The 20,033-nt window shown below is 40.1% G+C and overlaps 1 protein-coding gene across 1 annotated transcript; it reads right to left on the bottom strand.

Moving 5' to 3' along the window:
• Positions 1 to 18,196: 18,196 nt before the first annotated feature.
• On the bottom strand, positions 18,197 to 18,625 carry LOC104446512 (putative B3 domain-containing protein At1g78640). Its single transcript, XM_010060353.2, has one exon. The coding sequence runs from the start codon at positions 18,623 to 18,625 to the stop codon at positions 18,197 to 18,199; it is 429 nt and encodes a 142-aa protein (XP_010058655.2).
• Between the last annotated feature and the right edge of the window lie 1,408 nt (positions 18,626 to 20,033).

Genomic DNA, 20,033 nt, shown 5'->3' with positions numbered 1-20,033 from the left:
TGGTCAGCGGTTGCTGACCATTATGCACGAAGCATGGATGGTCAGCAACCGCTAACCATCATGCCAAGATCGTGCATGAGCGGTTGCTCATGCACGATCGTGTGCTTTGGACGATCACCAACTGGTCGGTTTTTCTATAAAAACCATTGAGGGACGAGAGAAAATGGCTGCTGAAAAATTGAAAAAGAGACTTCGTGTGTTTTGTCTTCTTATTCCGGATCCGCTCTTCACCATGAACAAAAATTTGGAGTTCTCTAATTGCTGAATATTGAGAAAAAGTGTGCGTGTGTTCTTGTGTCTTTGAGACACGAGGATAAGAAACAATTCTCGTTCGGGCCGTGACTATTATACATCAAGAATACGACGGATTCTTTCCATGTGATTACTAGCACAATCGAAGTGGAGAATATCCGAAGGTTCTCTCTTCCGTTCGACGTTCGTTGTTGGTGTGTCTGAACTAGAGGTCCGACGCTTGTGGGACTCGTACTATAGAACATCCGAACCGACTTGTTTCAAAGCGCGCTTCGAGAGGTATTTCGTTTAACTTCCTTTTATGTTTAGATTTTTGATTAAAACGCACGAACAACGCCTTAGGAGAATCATGTGTAAAATATATCTTTGTTTCCGCTGCGTTTATTTCATTAATTTTTCTTATACATGATTCATGGAAACCCAACAAAGTGGTATCGAGCCAACCTTAGGCGTTTCGTGCATTTAATTGATTTATAGTTCAAATATATATTTGCGTTCTAATGGCCAATTTACTTTTGTTAAGAGAATCGGTTCTCTTGCTCTTATGTGGCCTATAGAAGTTGATTGATTTATGTGATAAGTTTAATCAACTAAGAAAAAATTAGAACTAAATCAATTTTGAATCAAAAATCCATAACTTGTTGTACTTGATGTTTATATTTTGCAAATGATATGCAGAATTTTATGCATGCCTTCCAGAGCTTTAAATTTTGAATTTATGGCTCGTAAGGAAGGGTGGTGATCATGGAAAAATTCCTAATTGTTGTGATTGTTGTATGGATGAATGTATGATGATTACAGGTATTCTTTTTGGGGATGTAATTATTAAATGGAGGGTGCGCCCTTCCTTTTATTTTACTTTAATTTTTCTTGATATGTAATTTTAGTATAGGTTAGTATTTCAATTGTTGATGTAAATACTACAAGAGAGGAGGAGCCATTGGAGGAGCCATTAAACCGGTGAGCTCTTTGGGCCCGGTCTTTGAAGAGTTCAAAGATTGAAGAAAAAGTGAAGAGCAGGTCCATATAATTAAAACATTAAAATGGCTAAATTGGTCTTTTTGGCTCGAGACCCATTGAACCATAATTCCATGATCACCACATAGGATAGATATTATGTGATATCTATTTATTTATTGTGTTTATGGTATCGTGCATGTTAAACCGGTTAATGTGCAAAGTGAGACCGTTAATAACGACCCAAATCTCCTTACAAAGAATATTAAGTCGAAACGGGTTTCGGACTCGAGGCCTTCCATCGTCGTGGTTTGATCCAATATTATAGTGGTTAATTAATCGGTTATGGATACATAGGGGTTAATTACCATTTATAATATTGGACCACTCCATTATGCATATGATGCTGTGGGGTTGGAGCCAAATGATTTCCAATAACTGTTAGGTGAGGGAATTATTTGTGTTTTCAATACTTGCATGAGACGATGGGTTAGACTTAACTATGATCATGATGCCAATAACTGTAGGTGAGGCTTTCATGGTCTAGAGGCCGAAGTTATGATTGGGACTCGCATATGATGCGTTGAACAAGCTGGTTCACTCACTAAGTTCATAGGACACCAATAACTGTTAGGTGAGGTGGACTTTGGGCTAGTAGGACTCCAATCCCCACTAGTAATCTTTACCCAACGAAGATTACCGCTTCCCATCTTAAGGAGTATGGGATTCGAATATAAATTTAGTGGGAGGATCTATTTCATTTAAAGACCAAAATGAAATAGTTATTATGAAAAGTACAACGGCTAACAATTTATTTTCTGCAACAGATATATTATTACTCTGAAAAATGGTGACCACAAACCCACTCGCTTCTATACTTGACAAGAATTGTTTGACCTGGACCCAATTTCACCGACCGGGTGAGGAATTTGAGAATTGTTCTCAATTCAGAAAAAAATTGGGTATGTGCTTGATGAAAAGATGCCAACCTCATTTCCTGAGGGTGGGACCCAAGAGGAGCGTGTCACTTATGATAAGTGGCGTGATGATGACTTAAAAGTTAGGTCATATATGCTTGCTTCTATGAATAATGAATTACAGAAGAAGTATGAATCTATGGAAGATGCTAGGTCGATCATTTTGCACTTAAAGGAATACTTTGATGAGAATGGTCGAACCTCTAGATATGAGATATCTAAGGCATTGTACCGTATAAGGATGGCTGAAGGATCATCTGTTAATGATCATGCTTTGAAAATGATCTCGGCACATTGAAGAATTGGCTAGGCTGAATCTTGTTATGGACAATGAGTTAGCTGTGGATTTGATCCTCCAATCTTTACCCGATTCCTTCTTTGGTTTTGTCCAAAACTTCCACATGCATAAGATGGAGAAAACTCTTGCTGAGTTACATAGCATGTTGGTAGTTTATGAGAAGGAAATGCATAACACGAGACCAAATGTAGTGGCTATGGCTAAGGCTTCTTCTTCAAAAGGTAAGACCATTTTAAAGAAGAATAAATGGAAGAGGCCTGCCAAACCTGTTGTGCAACCAAAACCTATGATTGATAAAGGGAAATGTCATTACTGTGGTGTCAAAGGGCACTGGAGGAGGAACTGTAAGAGGTACCTCGCGAGCTTGAAGGTCAAGCCCAAGAACCGACCTTATGAAGGTATGGTGTCTATGCTTATTGAAACTAATCTTATGGTTAGTGCTGAATCCAGCTCATGGGTTCTAGATTCTGCTGCAACTTCACATATTTGTATGTCTTTGCAGAATGGAAGTAAGCAGGATGCTAGGGCGAAATGAGATTGTCCTAATGTTTGCCAATGGAGCAAGAGTTGCTGCATTAGCTATAGGGACTTTTCGTTTATGTTTGCCTTCTGGACATGTAATGGTATTAAAGAACTGTTTGCATTATAAGAATGCGGTTAGGAACATCATCTCTGTACCTCGTTTGGGTAAAGAGAATTATGAATTTTCTTTTGCTGATGATGTATGTTCTATTTATCATAATAGAATATGTGTTGGTTCTAGCTTATTAACCAACAATCTTTATACCATTACAATGTCCGATAATGCGATTACCAATGTCAATAAGCAAAATAGAATTGATATAAATGCCATAACTAATAAACGCCCTAGAGACGGTCCAAATAAAAAGTATGTTTGGCATCTCCGATTAGGTCATATTGGAGAAGACAGAATTAACAAGTTGAGTAATGATGGATACATTGATCCTTTAAATTTTGAGTTATACTCGACTTGTGAGGCATGTCTTCTAGGAAAAATGACCAAAGCGCCTTTTGTGGGACAAAGTGCGCGAGCTGCTTGACATATTAGAATTAATACATACAGATGTATGTGGACCAATTAATGAAACTGCTAGAGGTGGTTATAATTACTTCATTACATTCACCGATGATCGATCACGGTATGGTTATTTATACCTCATGAAGTATAAATCTGAATCTTTGAAAAGTTCAAGGAATTCAAGGCTGAAGTTGAGAAACAAACAGGAAAATGTATTAAGGCTCTTCGATCAGATCGAGGAGGTGAATACCTTAGTACTGAATTCCTGGACTTTCTTAAAGAGAATGGCATTTTATCACAATGGACACCTCCTGGAACTCCAGAACATAATGGTGTATCTGAACGAAGAAATCATACTTTATTAGATATGGTACGGTCTATGATGAGTTACACCGATTTGTCAATATCCCTTTGGGGATATGCCCTTGAGACAGCTGTATATATACTTGAATAGAGTGCCGTCCAAATCTGTTCCAACTACGCCCATGAGATATGGCATAGTAGGAAACCCAGTCTTAATCATATTAAGATTTGGGGTTGTCCAGCTTTCGTGAAAAAGCTAAAAATGGAAAAATTGGAGGCAAGATCTGAAAAAAGGTCGCTTTATTGGATATCCAAAGGAAACTCTTGGATATTATTTCTATTTTCATTCAAACCAAAGAATTTTGGTATGCAAGCACGCTTCTTTTTGGAGAATCAGTTCATCCAAGAAAGTGGTCTTTGGGTGGAAAATAATCTTACAAGAAGAAAATAATGAAGTGCCAAACAACCGAGTTCATATACCAATCTCTGATTCAGTGGGAGCTTCTGATACACAACCTCTTAGGAGAAGTGTGAGAACGTCTCGCCCACTTGCTCGTTATAGACACTCGCTTGATCATATTGAACCATTATTCATTGTGAATGACAAAGTGATCAACCCGGTGATCCTAAAACCTATGAGGAGGCGATGTTGGACATCGATTCTGGTAAATGGCTAGAGGCCATGAAATCCGAAATGGATTCAATGTATTCCAATGAGGTTTGGACCTTGACCGACCTGCACTGATGGTATTGTACCAATTGGCTGTAAATGGATCTTCAAGAGGAAGATGAATGTTGAAGGTCAAATTGGAATTTACAAAGCACGGCTGGTGGCGAAAGGATATCGTCAAAAAGAAGGAATTGATTATGACGAAACTTTCTCACCGTGGCCATGCTAAAATCCATTCGGATTATGTTGGCTATAGCCGCACACCTTGATTATGAGATATTTCAAATGGATGTCAAAACGGCTTTTCTAAATGGTTTTCTCGATGAGGATATCTATATGGAACAACCACAGGGTTTTGAATCCAATAGTGAAAAACAGAAGGTGTGTAAGCTTAAGAGATCCATTTATGGACTCAAACAAGCCTCCGAAGTTGGAACATTCGTTTTGATGAGGTAGTCAAATCGTTTGGCTTCATCAAAAATCCGGATGAACCTTGTGTATATAAGAAGATCAGTGGGAGTGCAATTGCATTTATGGTTTTGTATGTCGATGATATACTTTTGATTGGAAATGATGTACCAATGATATCATCGATAAAATTATTCTTGTCACAGAAATTCTCCATGAAAGATTTAGGAGAGGCAACCTACATTTTAGGTATCAAGATCTATAGAGATAGATCAAGACGATTGATTGGCCTCTCACAATCTACGTACATAGACAAAGTGTTAACACGGTTTAACATGCAATGTTCCAAGAGAGGATTATTGCCTTTTAGGCAAGGGATCCGTCTTTCTAAGGAGATGTGTCCCAACACTCTGAAGAAAGAGAGCGGATGGCAAAGATACCATATGCATCCGCTATTGGAAGCATAATGTATGCTATGCTATGTACTAGACCTGATATTGCGCATGCTGTAAGTATTACCAGCAGATATCGATCACGATCCAGAGAAGAACACTGGATAGCAATCAAGAATATTCTTAAGTACTTGCGAAGGACTAAAGATTTATTCTTGATATATGGAGAAGGAGAATTTAAAGTTGTAGCTTATACGATTCCGATTTTCAATCGAATCCTAATGATTATAAGTCTACATCTGGGTTTGTCTTTACATTCAATGGTGGTGCGGTTAGTTGGAAAAGTTCCAAACAAAGCATAACTGTCGATTCCACCACGAGGCGAGTATGTAGCTGCTTCGAAAGAAGGAAGCCGCTTGGATGAAGAAGTTTATTTCTGAACTTGGAGTCGTTCATTCAATTGAGCAACCGATCACATTGTTTTGTGACAACAATAGGGCGATAGCTTAAGCTAAGGAACCAAGGTCTCACCAGAAGTCCAAGCATATTGAGAGACGCTTCCATCTCATCAGAGAAATTGTTAGGAGAGGTGATATCGCCTTGCAGAAAATTGCCTCAGCAGAAAACGTGGCAGATCCCTTCACTAAGGCCTTACCTCAATCTTCTTTTGAAAGACATATTGATAAAATGGGTTTGAGGTACCAGACAAGTTGGCTTTAGTGCAAGTGAGAAATTATTAGATGTATGCCCTAAAGTTGCTATGTAATAGTTACATATTAGGGATTTCGTTGTACTTTCATTATTATTATTTAATTAATGGCAATGACGTATTCATTCATTTGTCCAATTATTTTATATTGATGAATGATTCCATAAGATCAGTTGCAACTAGACCTATTCTTGAGATGTCAAGAATATATGTGACGGGTTCATAGTTAGACTGAATCTTTAAATTGTTCCCGGTCGATGGATTATTAAGTGGTATTAATAATCCTGTTGAGACCGGTGTGTTCTTAACTTCGCCATTAAGTATTGGATACTTAAGGGAATGATGAGTCACATGTCATTGGGTATTATGATGCATGAGTTAGAACACAGGTGTTTGTATTAGACAAATTCACTAAACGTGAAGCATATGGAACGATTAGCGACATGGAAGCTTTTAGCGTGGTCAATGTCTAATTGTTCATGCTTTGGTCTTGTGTAAATAATCCTTAGACCTGAGGTACAGTGTTAACTTGTATATCGAACAACTATGGTTCACGGGTGCACATAATGCCGGGTCGTCGATCCGTCTTTATACTTGATGGTCATAGTTTGTTCATATACGAAGTTACACGTGTGCGCAATATGGAATCTGTCTCCTTGTTATATGCAAGGTATGATAATGATGTCCTATGCGATCTAATTGTGACACTGCATTGAAATCCTCGGCCGGGGTTGTAATCGAGAATAAATTGTTTATGTCTCGAATAAAATGCATGTCAATTAGATTTGTGCATATGATCGAATTAATGACTTGACAAATATTCCATGGTCTTTGTTTTTATCGAGACATAGTAAGACGAGAGGGATTGAATTACACCGTAGCCAAAGGCGACAGGTTCATTATGTTCTTAAAGCATTCACACTATCGGGTAGCCATGACATATTGCTAGATGTCAATCGTGGCTTGTAGGACCTAAAAGATTAATCGGGACAATTAATTCTTTTGGAAGTACTAATGTGTTAGTACAAGTCTTACTACCAGCTTAGTGATGAACCTAGGGATGTCACACACCATAAACAACTAGGATGACATGGAACAAGAGAAAATATTATTGCAAATGTGTTTGCAATTACTACAATCGAATTGAGTCGATTTGAAATTAAATTAAATGAGATTTAATTTAATTTGTATCATAGTCACAAGCCTACTTGCATATGATGCACACGCATGCCCAAAGTGGATATATGTTAACATACCAAACAAGTTGGCTTTAGTGCAAGTGGGAGATTGTTAGAAGTATGCCCTAAAATTAATTAACTAATTAAAAAAATTAAAGCTTCATGCATGTGCACGAAGCATAATGGTCAGCGGTTGCTGACCATTATGCACGAGCATGGATGGTCAGCAACCGCCCCGACCATCATGCCAAGATCGTGCATGAGCGGTTGCTCATGCACGATCGTGTGCTTTGGACGATCAGCAACGGTTGCTGATCGTCCATCGATCAGCAACCGTTGCTGGTCGGTTTTTCTATAAAAACCATTGAGGGACGAGAGAAAAATGGCTGCTGAAAAATTGAAAAAGAGACTTCGTGTGTTTTGTCTTCTTATTCCGGATCCGCTCTTCACCATGAACAAAAATTTGGAGTTCTCTAGTTGCTGAATATTGAGAAAAAGTGTGCGTGTGTTCTTGTGTCTTTGAGACACGAGGATAAGAAACAATTCTCTCGTTCGGGCCGTGACTATTATACATCAAGAATACGACAGATTCTTTCCATGTGATTGCTAGCACAATCGAAGTGGAGAATATCCGAAGGTTCTCTCTTCCGTTCGACGTTCGTTCTTGGTGTGTCTGAACTAGAGGTCCGGCGCTTGTGGGACTCGTACTGTAGAACATCCGAACCGACTTGTTTCAAAGCGCGCTTCGAGAGGTATTTCGTTTAACTTCCTTTTATGTTTAGATTTTTGATTAAAACGCACGAACAACGCCTTAGAAGAATCATGTGTAAAATATATCTTTGTTTCCGCTGCGTTTATTTCGTTAATTTTTCTTATACATGATTCATGGAAACCCAGTAGGGGATGTTGAGAAGTAAGTGGATGTACAAATAAAATAATTACTTTTATTATAAACCAATATTACAACTCTCTATTTTATCATCCTCTCACAACAACTCATTGTACTTGCTTACCCACTCCCTCACGAGCCTCACACGGACACAACTCTCTCACACACCCACTTACTCTCTATTTCTCTACACTTCACGCCACCTACTCCCACCCATTCACACACTCGCGTACACACTCCATTCACACACACAACACCCCTCACTCTTACACTTCAAGAGACAACAGCCCCTATTTATAGGAGCCAAAGTCGGTGGAGTCCACGAACAAAATGGCCGAGAAAAATCTGGAGAGAGAGGGAGAGAAAATTCTGGAGAGAGGGAGAGAAAAGTCTAGAGCAATAGAGAGAGAGTAATCTAGAAAAATCCAGAGAGAGAGAGGCGGTGCCCTTCTAAACACTCCCCCTCACCGACTACTCTCTCTTAATTTAGATATGGTAGCCATGCCGATATTGCTTTTGGACTCTTCAACTATCTTCCTCCATTCAGCATATTGCGAAACTTCCTCATATGTGGATGGCTTTATGGCTCCATCTTTCGTTGCTTCTCTTGCGATTTTCCATTGAGTTTTGTGATCCTTGAATTTTTGCAACGCCTATTCATTTTGCCCTTTAGTCTCATTTTCCTTCTTCTTACTCAATTCAGTCTTCGTATTTAGCATATCTCCTCTAAGAATTTTGAGATTAGAACTCATTCGATCAAGCCTCCCATTTGTGACTTTCATTTCGTGCTTCAACCGATTCAATCCCATCCGAAGCACTTCAATGTAGACCTCTTGATCCTTTTCCTCATAAAATTTCTTCCCCTTGATCTTATTCCACCAATCTTTACACCATGGGATGTAGGGTGTAGATGGCCTCCTTTTCTCAAAGAAAACTTAATTTTTCTCCTTCATTTGCTCATAGTCTCTTCCAATATGATTAATTCGGAACATCATAGTGGGCTTGAGGTCCTGAAGCTTCTGCAGCTTCTTGAACTCACATCGGAACTTCTCTTGCTTCCTTTCTTTTGCCTCGAGCTCTCGATCCTTCTGCCTTATCATCTCATCCCTTTTCTTCAACATATTCTCCATCTTTGCCTTCTCAACTTTCAGCTTCTTTATCATATCTTGCATCTCATGCAATTTCTTTTCACGACTGCTTGTTGGCATTGTTAGTTGCTTCTTCGAGTTCTCCCTTAGCTTGCTCTTATTCGAGGTCATGATGGAACCTGTCGAATTATCCAACTCAACTATACAAGCTGTTGTTGCGAGCTCTTCTCGTTCCTTCATTGCAACAGGCACTTTAAAGTCCCATTCTTCTTCGCTTTCAATCTCCTTCTTGCAAGAAGTGACGACATTTCCTTCTTCTCGCCTGTACCAACATAATCTGGCAATATGTCCTACCTTGCCACAAACGTAGCACCGTTTGTTACGCCTTTTGTTGCTCTTATCTTCGTCGTTGTCATCGTCACGATCTTGATGAGCTCCCCCTGGCTGATAACCCTTCTTTTTGGGTTGCCTCCACCAATCTCCATGATCTTTCCATGGTTTGCCATCTCTTGCACCTGCTCTATTTATATTCTGGCCCTTGAACCCTCTTTTATTACTGAAGAGGGCACTTTCATCCTCCTTAATTGAGACTTTAGGGATTTGTTTATCTAAGGCATCTTGATTAGCCAATATATTTTCCAACTCATTTAGAGTTGGCTCATTTGCCCATCCACGAGTGGCCGTAACAATACCGTTATACTTCGGCCTTAACCCATGAATTATTATTCTTCTCATTCTTGTCTCAGAGATGGCATTCTCAGTATCTAATTTTGAAATTTCTTCACAAATAGATTTAACTTTAGAAAAGTATTGACTTACCATCATACTTTGTTGTGAGATTGAGAGGAGCTCGTTCTCCAGGCATTGTAACTTGGCATCATTTGTCCTCGCAAACAGCGTTGCCAAGTTATCCCAGGCCTCGAGTCTTCGCACTCTTTATGTGTTGCAATAATTCATCATCAACAGTCACGGCAAGAACATAAAGAGCCTTACCTGACTTGACATTCCACTTTCTTAAATCACTATCATTTGTGGGTGGTGTGGTGTTGCTGCCCGCCAACAATATCCCATAAATCTTGTCCAAGCAAATAATACCGCATGCAGGTACTCTAATTATTATAATTAAAATCATTGAGCTTCTCCATCCTGTTCACCGGACTCGAGAAATCCACCATGGTGACTTGAGTATAATGCCCCGCACTATACCAAGTAAGCCTGGTCCCGGACCAACCGACTTCACAATCCCAGATTGTGCACTGGTAAAACTCCGACGTCCTTCGCTTCTTTGCTCCTTGGCTCAATGATCCCTGACCGCCTTGCTCACTTACAATGGTCCCCGACCATTGTCTTCGCACGGCCTCCGACGACCTGCTCTGATACCACTTGTTGAGAAGTAAGTGGATGTACAAATAAAATAATTACTTTTATTATAAACCAATATTACAACTCTCTATTTTATCATCCTCTCACAACAACTCATTGTACTTGCTTACCCACTCCCTCACGAGCCTCACATGGACACAACTCTCTCACACACCCACTTACTCTCTATTTCTCTACACTTCACGCCACCTACTCCCACCCATTCACACACTCACGTACACACTCCACTCACACACACAACACCCCTCACTCTTACACTTCAAGAGACAACAGCCCCTATTAATAGGAGCCAAAGTCGGTGGAGTCCACGAACAAAATGGCCGAGAAAAATCTGGAGAGAGAGAGGGAGAGAAAAGTCTAGAGCAATAGAGAGAGTAATCTGGAAAATCCAGAGAGAGAGAGGCGGTGCCCTTCTCAAGAGGGGAATGGAGGAGTCGGGGGACAGGGGTTTGGGTGAAGGTTCACCAACGATTTAGGGTTTGGCGGAAGTTCAAAAATCACTGGAGGGCCTTTTGTTTTTTCACATTTGGGATGCCACCAGATTTTTAGGGTTTTTAGGTTTGGGAACCGAGAACCGGAACCAGCCTTTCTACAATTGGGAACTGAACTGGACCCTCTGGTGTAGTTCTCCGATTCTCGGTTCTACTCAGGAACCTCGCTAACCCCTAATGTATATTGTATGAATTGCAAAATGACATTGTTGTTGTAGAGCATTTACTATTCTTTGGTTGTTTATGAATGTTTAGAAAGCCTGTTATGCAAAGTATTATGAAGTAATACGCACACGCGCTCTCTCTTTGCAACTGGTTTATGAAAGGGTTCATAAATTACTTCGGAAATGGTTGAAAAATGGTAGATGGTTATGTGTTGCGAAACATTATTGCCTGACAAGAACACTCGGTTCGATGTATTTCTCCAGCACGCAGTGGAAAAGAGAAAGAAAGCACAAACCCAATTACGCTTTACCGGACCTCCCAATCCACACTCTCTTCGTACACGCACTGGCAACGACAGGAACAAGCACTAACTGTACGGTCCTTTGCAAGGTTGGTGGTGGCACGAGCAACGCGGCGGTTTCTTTTTCTTTTGAATGTTGGTTTGTCATCGAAGAAAGTTTAAACAAATTACAATAATATGATTAGAGCTTGCTCTTCCCACGAAGTAGATAAGGTTTTCCCTTTTTGATTCGAAAGGTATACGATCCAACGCTAATTGAGGAGATGCAATTTGTTCACTTTATCAGATTTGCCGATTAACTAACTATGGACACCAAAATATGACTTATCTAGCACAAACTGTAAATAACACATTAGATGAGATTTGTATGGAAGGTCATGTACATACCATGGGGGTATTTATACAAGCGTGCTAAATTACCCACAAGTATGGGGATTGAGATATATCGATTAACATTGGTACCCATGGATACCACGTATAGGGACGAATCACAGTTAGTTGCTAATATGAATATTAGCAATAATTATTATAAAAAAATGTCCATAGGTTGTTTTGAAATTTAAGATCGATGAGACTAAAGGCCCATAGTTTTGGAGGGAACATTTACCATTCAAGAACCAACTCATCCGATAGATCAATTAACACTAGAGGCACAATTTTGGAAGGAACATTTATCAGGCGTACTAAACCCACTATGTACCACACCACTGGGTGGCTCGCCTAAATGCCAAGTCTTTCTCCGCTGCCAACTCGATGTCGTCGTCACCTACAAGATAAGGCCAAAAACTTGACTTTACTAAACAATCAAGAAAATCCCTTTCTATTTAGTCAAGCGTGCTAAACAAGAAAAAAGAAGAAGAAGAAGACTAGTTCAATAGCCAATTCATTCGAGTCTATAAGAAGCAGAAGACATAGGCTTGCACGAAGCCAAGCCCAAGCCACTGACTAATTAATGGACTAACTGACTTGGGCTACCTTTAACCCGGAGATCCACTCTCCTTTGATCTATAGTTGGCTTGCTTTCTTGCCTTTGTGAAAAGTGCTCTTGCTCTGTCTCTCGTTCGTCTTCTTCCTTGCTCCATAAGTTTTTGTTATAAAAAAAAAAAAAAAGAAAAAAAGAAAAAGATAGATGGATGTTCCTGTATCAGCTAGGAATGGAGTGAAGTAAGGGATTCTATCTACTAGCTGAGAAAATGGAGGCGTCAAGACATCTATATGACAAATAAGGCCATCTCACGAATTGGATTCGAACCAATATCAAGCTACTTTCCTTCTTAGTAGATTGTGAGTGGGTATGTCGTCCTCCTCATTATAGTCCTCCTAAAATCAATAGCAAGCCGGGATGCTCCTTTAGGCTTTCCTTGGCCATTGGATTGATTGTGGAAGCTCTTCTCACTTCAGGGGTCGAAGCAAATATGATGAATCCGTTGGAGTCCGGGGGAAACTCTTTGGCCTCCTCTTAATTTAACCCTAATCTTTATGGCTTCCTAATTCAAATGGGGTTAGGGAATAACTAATGTGTTGAAAGGCTTCAATCAGGACAATCATCTAGTTTTATTATCTAGATCGTCTTTCAACATTCAATAATTCCGGAGTCCGAAGGTTCATGTCTTTATGCTTAACCCAAGGTTATAGATTTTTCGAGAAAAAAAGGGAAAATTAGGTTCCATTTGTTTTACAAAAAATAAATGATTTGGAAATCATTTTTCTTAAAAATGATCAATTGATTGCTTGAAATAATTAATCAATAAAAAATATTGTATTTATGTTTAAACGTTTTCGTGGATGGTGAAAATATTTTTCGCTTGTTTGTTTTTGTGAGCGAAATAAACAATAATTTTTAAGAAAATAGTTTTTAAATCATCCACTTTCTGCAAATCAAACGGAATATCATTTTTTATCTCACTTCGTGCTCCATGCAAGACTCTCTTTTTTCCTCAAAGAAAAATTTAAATGGTCCAATAATGTATACGTAGCATATTCCTATTTATTGCCTAATTAGCAAGTGTGTATTTCATTACTAATTGGCTGGATATCATTTGTGTTTTGCAATGGTTAATGAAAGCATCTGTTCTCACCAAATAAATCATCTGGCTATTTTAACACATCACTCCAGGTCTTCTCTTAACACAAACTATAAAATAAAGGGAGATATTTTTCGATTGATTCTACATCTTAAATTTGTCATTTTGCACATGATTTTATAATGTGGAAAAGTTATATATTTGTGTATAATTCCCTTAAAAAGAAATCATAACTTATAACGGGCACATCTAACACCATGTCCATTGACACTGCCGTTGCTCTTTATACATTTTGGCTGCGTGCGCAATAATTTTAATCTGAAAATAATAGCAGCTTTTAAGAAATTTTTTTTTGTTGGTCGGATGTTTTAAGAAATTGAAACCGATAACATGCACACGTAGAAATCCACACGTAGAAATCCAGTTTCCTATTGTATTTCGCATATGCATTCACCATAAATTAGGCAACCTTGAACTCCACGTCTGAGATTAATCAAAGATCATTTAAGCAATCCCAACCCAAAACATTTCTCTTAATCCAACCCATATTAGGCAATACTTCGTACTTCGAGCGCCTACTTCACAACTTGATCTTGTCCAATTGTAGTTCAACCACTCGCAACCATCTACGACGGTCGCCATCTCTTGGTGTCTACCACTTCTATTCTCTCTGAAAAAAGAAATAACATCAATCGCAAGAAAGCAAAAAAACCCATTGAGATTGCTTTCTTCAACTGCAAAACTCCTCCAATCGTCATTGACCACTCACCGCCGGCACCATCAGTGGCCTCTTTGTCCTATGTTTCGATTGCTACCCAACATTGACGATTTCGACCAAAAAAAAAAAAAAAACATTGACGATGATAAGAAGGAGAATCGGAGCCCAGAAAGAAGTTTCATCTCAACGTTCCCAGCTAACCCTCAACTTGTTCCCTACTCAAACCTGCAATACATTCAACAAAGCTTCTCTTTGTCGGTCATGGACAACAGCGGCAGCAACCCATGTTGAATATCGATCCCACCCTACTTCAGGCCAACCAGCAACGAACAATTAGGAAAACATTCGGTACGATTGGATTGGTAAGAGTTGGGCGATTCATTTATCACCGGATCCTAAAGAGTATGACCCGGAAGTCCATTGTGATTGCACCCTATGACGTTATGGAGATTGTGATTACGAAACTAGATGGGTGTGTTGCATCCTATCCTAGTTAGACCGAATTTGGTCCGTCTTAGTCAACTCCCCTGCCTCTTCACATTACTGTTTACTTATTTAAATTGATGATTTTCCCTAGAAATTATGAGTTTTCCAGACAGGAAACCTGCTGTCAATATCCATAAGCCCAAGAAAATATTGTGCATGTGGTGTTGCATAGGTTCTTAGAAAGTATCGAAAGCCGAAAGGGGATCAAGACCGACCCGTGGAGGACAAACAGGATGGACCCTACGGAAGATATTGTGATTGTGGTGTTGCATTGATAAAATGATTAATTCTTGGGTGCCGGTGGAACCTTTCCCCTTGAAGCACGATTGACGAAAAAGATGGTGAAAATCTCATTGTTGCTCCCAACAAGGCGTGAACTGTCTCCGCATAAAGGTTGTCAGAAAAGCTTATTTGACGTTTTCTCTCTTCAGTCAAACGATTTCATAAAAGCTTGTCATAAAGGTTGTGCCGGGGGTACATCACAGGCGAATCGGACAGCCCCCTGGGCCGGGTTTGCATTCTGAGAGACAGGAGTAAATGAAGAGTGAAGACGCCACGACCCAAGAGGACCAACACCGATTCCGACGTGACATGAAGACAAGCAGCTTTCGAAAAGCGATCATGATCTGGAAGGAGGTTTCGCTGCTGTGTTTTCATTCAAATTGAATATGTTTTCTCAAGAGATAATAGCGAAACGCATGAATTAATAATCTCTTCGCATTATCACATTTTAGGAAACATGTAGTCTTGCACTGACTGCCCTACTAGTACCCTGCCCTAAAAGAGACTAACGCTAGCAATATCAAAAGATCCGAATACCTTTAGTGCTGCAACTTAAAGAGAGATGCTAGATCTTAAGATAAATTTGATACACTATTATGACGTCGCAAATATCAATTGGGTATTGAATAAATGCCCACTTAGAGTACGACACATCATAAGTACATTGGTTCTTACTTCTTAGTACATATAGCACTATTCTTAAGTTAATCCCTTCTTTCTCGCTTCCTAACTCGAATGGTATCAGGAAAAACTAATGTGTGGAGTGCGTCAATCAGGACAATCATCTAATGTTAATAATCCGCATCATCTTTCAAGATTCAATAATTTTGGTGTCCTGAGGTACATGTCTTTATGCTTAACCTGAGTTTATTTAGGTTTTTAAAAAAAAATTAATGTCTACTCTTAACAATAACAAAAATATATTAGGAGATATTTTTCAATGAATTCAACCTCTTAACTTGTTAGCTTTCAACATTATTACATAATATGAAAAAATATTATATATTTGTCACATAATCTATATGCCCTTTGAAAAGTTATATATTATAACAAGCACATTTTATACCAATTGCACGACATCCCTGTTTCTCTTTATAGATATTAGCTATGTGCACAACTAATTTTGTTCTAGAAATAAAAAGTTTCAAGAAATTGAAATATAAAGAGTAGCGGCTGTAACTCAAAGAGATTATCTTTCTACTTTTGTTCTTTAAGAAATATATTGGGTTATCGTATTAGGAAATAAACTTGTACAGCACGTACTCACGTACAATTCAATTTCGTATTCGATTTCGCATATGCATTCACCACCTTGAAGTTAATGTCAAATCAAGAAACGAGAAAATAACAATTAGGAGAGGATTAAGAATATTAGTTCGGAGAACAAATAAATGATATATATATTATAAATATACACACAAAAGCAAGGGCGAGACTTTTTAATATATATATATATATATATATATTGGTCGGTAAGAGCGGCACGTTTGCAGCAGCTCCCACGTGCGTTCTCTTCGCGATTACCAAAAAAAAGAAAAACTCCAAAATCAAATTATGTGCAAAGGGCAAGAGGCAGACGGGTGCGTCATTGGCGCACGACGCACGTGGTGCTTGAACTCTCTCTGTAACTCCCCTTACAAATCAACGTCCAAAAATCCCCCAAAAGGAAACTCTCTCTCTCTCTCTCTCTCTCTCTCTCTCTCTCTCAAGCGTGTCATCCTCCAGTACTTTTGCCGCCCCTAATTGTTACGGTCAGCCCCGCCTTTGACTACTATGGGGCGTCGAGCTTTGTCAGAAGCGTGTTCAAAGGGTTCGACTTGCCAACGTGTAGAGAATAATTAATAGAAAAGGATTTTATATAGAGAAGCAACAGCAACACGTCAGCAGCAACCCCTAAGATCAACATTATTCGCTAGAAACGGGAAGCAGCCCCGCTAAAATCACGCGCCCTTGCCGCACCAGTGCACGTGTCGGTCCAGCCTCTCTCCGTACCATCATCATTCCCCAATCATACGGCCTCCCCCGTCTGAACCATCACGTGTCCCCAGTCAGAGTCAATCTCCTAGTGCTGACCGGTCGATAATTCCGAGGTCCTCACTGGTCCCTCCCTTTCGCCCGCTTTGTCTCGTCTCTCGCCACCTCTCTTCACATGCTTCCAACTGCCAACTCTCCATATCCCTCTCCCTCATGATTCCTGGCGGGGCCCCCAAAATCTTGTCAAAAGGCGCGTCGCGGTATATTCTCTATCTTCTGGGTCGAAGTTTTCGTTGCCATGACCCCGACAAGAACAATGACGCCATTATAGCCGGTTCGATATATTTGTCCAGCACACGGCAGTGGCAATGGCGGAAAGAGGCGCGGTGGTTGAGCTCGTGGTGGCGGCAGATGGAAGAGGAGGAAGAGAGAAGTCCAGTTGGATTTGGGGATTTTTTATTAATTTCTTTATTTTCATGTCATCGATTATGTGTCAAATTATAATTGATTAATAGTAAATTAGCGCACGCCACGTCAACCATTGGCAGTTGCAAGCCACTGAATATTTTCTCATTCTAAAGGGTGGTAGCATCTGCGCTCTTCCTCTTCGTCTTGTCTCTCAAAAGTCAAATGGGGCCCAGGAGGCAGTCCCGATCTGCCTGGCCTTTATTTTATACAAAACAAACCTTTATGAAATCATCGTTTGATTGAAGTGGAGCAACGTTAACGATGCTTTATGGAAGGATCATCGTCTCGTCCTGCACTGCTGTGACAGTTCACACTCTATTGGGTAAGTGACGTGGGAACGGATCGGGCCCGCCTTGAGCTTTGGGTACGTTGGATGTTGATAACACGGGGCTTTCGATGTCGGTATTGTCGATTTTGCTTTACAGGGAAAAGGTTTGATGCTTTAAGGGCTTCCGTGATAGTCTACAGTTCGGAGGAATTGGCGCCCAAGAATCTAGCACTCAGAAAAGATTTCCAAGTAGAGCCGGAATCTAACCGACGATATAAGCCAGAAATTACATACTCAATTGTGAGATATGATGCAAACAAACTATACTAGGAATTAAAAGATAATACGGATTGACAACAGAAAAGCACAATGCATATAAGAAACCAACATTAGAAAAAACAGAGAAAAATAAAGATAACAAGCTTCTTTCGCTGAAACTTTCCAATGACAGCTCAAGCAGCCTCGTTGCTCGTGCCTCAAGCAACCTTGTGAAGGACCTTAAAGTAAAACATTTGCTCGCGCTCGCCCCAGAGCATCCCGATCTCGTCGCCGACTACCAGCCGTCGCCTTATGACGAACTGCGGTTTCCAGCTGCCTTTCAGCACGTAGCCGTTCGTGGATTCCCAGTAGCCAAACGTGAGCTGGTGCTTGCTGCTTGTGTCCGTGTCCCACACGGGGACCTTTTTCCCGGCCCTGCTCTTGACCTGCCCCACCATCTCCTCGCCCTTCTCCTTGAGCACGTGGTCGTGCACAAAGCTTGCCGCGAGCAGAAGACGCGACGAGCCATCAACGTCACTTGCCTTTAGCTTCTTCTTGAACGACCACGGGTCACGTAGGAGCGTCAACTTAGTGGAGATGCCAGCATCGTCCTTCTCTTCTTCCTCGTGCCTCGGAACGGGCCTCATGTTTTTGTTTGGGACGACAACACCTAATGATCTTTTCGTTTCTGCCCAAAAAAACCGGGTTACGTCAGTGGTCGACACCTCAGGATTTTTTCAGTTGCGTCATAAGATACCTAAAAAGAAAAGTCTCCTATTGTCTCTTTTCTTCTCTTTTTTTATTTAATAAACTAACAATTTCTCAGAATTATGTATTAGTATATAAACCATGAAGGTCGTCATAGGATGGCTTTCGTACATTTCAATTGAATGGAACTGTGTTTACTTACTCAGGTCTTTCGCTGGGAGGTCACGCTTCTGGGGGGTCACCAAGTCGGCATTCTGGGTTGGAGAGGAGGAAGAGGAGCTGCCGGGGCAACCGAGTTGGAGTTTGGTGAAGTTGAGCGAGCTCCATCCTTCCATTGCCACAGTGTGTGTGAGGAGGAGATGCTCTTGTAGTTGTAGGGTGTCATGGCAACAAAGCTCCCACGCTCTTTAAATAGAAGAAAAAATTCGATCAAAAAAAGAAGAAAATAAGGCTCTTTTCCTTAAAAGTTCGATCGTGTCCTGGGTCGCGACCTCTGCCACAAGAGCAGCCTATACTTGTAGGACGCCTAAAGTAAAAGCTGGTGACCTCTGCCACAAAGGACGCTTAAGGTCAAAGCGGCCTCCTTTAGTAGATGATTCTTGAATGATTGTCTCTTGACACCGGTGGAGACAGGACTGGCGGATAAGTGAGAGTGAGAGTGAGAGAGAGAGAGAGAGAAAGACAGAGATTCTCTTGGGTACCGCGAGGAGAGGTTCGACACATTTAATGAAGTCGCTTCTGTTGGGTACCGCGAGGAGAGGTTCGACACATTTAATGAAGTCGCTTCTGTCGGGTACCGCGAGGAGAGATTCTCTTGGGTACCGTGACAGTGACTTGATGAAGTCGCTTCTCTCCGTTCTGGCAAGTGAGTTAGAGTTTTTCTTTTTCTGGTAAGCGGTAAGAGAACGCGGTTGGAAGCCGCTGCTCACGTGTGCTCTCGCTTGTGTGTGTATTATATATATTTATAATCCTTTTATGTTAATTATTCTCTAAACTAATATTTTTAACAAGATATAATCATCGGTACTCTCCTAAACATTATTTTCACATTTCTCAATTGGATTTAAGAGTTCAAGAAGGTGAGTGCATACGTGAAATCGAATAGGAAACTGAATTATACATTCGTATGTGTTGTACAATTTTATTTCCTAATACAATGACCTAATAGATTTCTTAAAGAACAAAGGTAAAAAAATGTAATCTCTTTGGGTTTACTACGGTTACTCTTAAGTTTTAATTTCCTGAAACTTGCTATTTCCATAATAAAATTGGCTGTGCACATAGCCATTATGTATAAAGAGAAACATGAACGTCGTGCAATTGGTATTAAATGTGCTTGTTATAATA

This window comes from Eucalyptus grandis, chromosome 5, assembly GCF_016545825.1.
Source record: "Eucalyptus grandis isolate ANBG69807.140 chromosome 5, ASM1654582v1, whole genome shotgun sequence".
NCBI lineage: Eukaryota > Viridiplantae > Streptophyta > Magnoliopsida > Myrtales > Myrtaceae > Eucalyptus > Eucalyptus grandis.
Note: the sequence above shows the minus strand (reverse complement) of the source record. Positions and strands in the feature narration are given on the sequence as shown.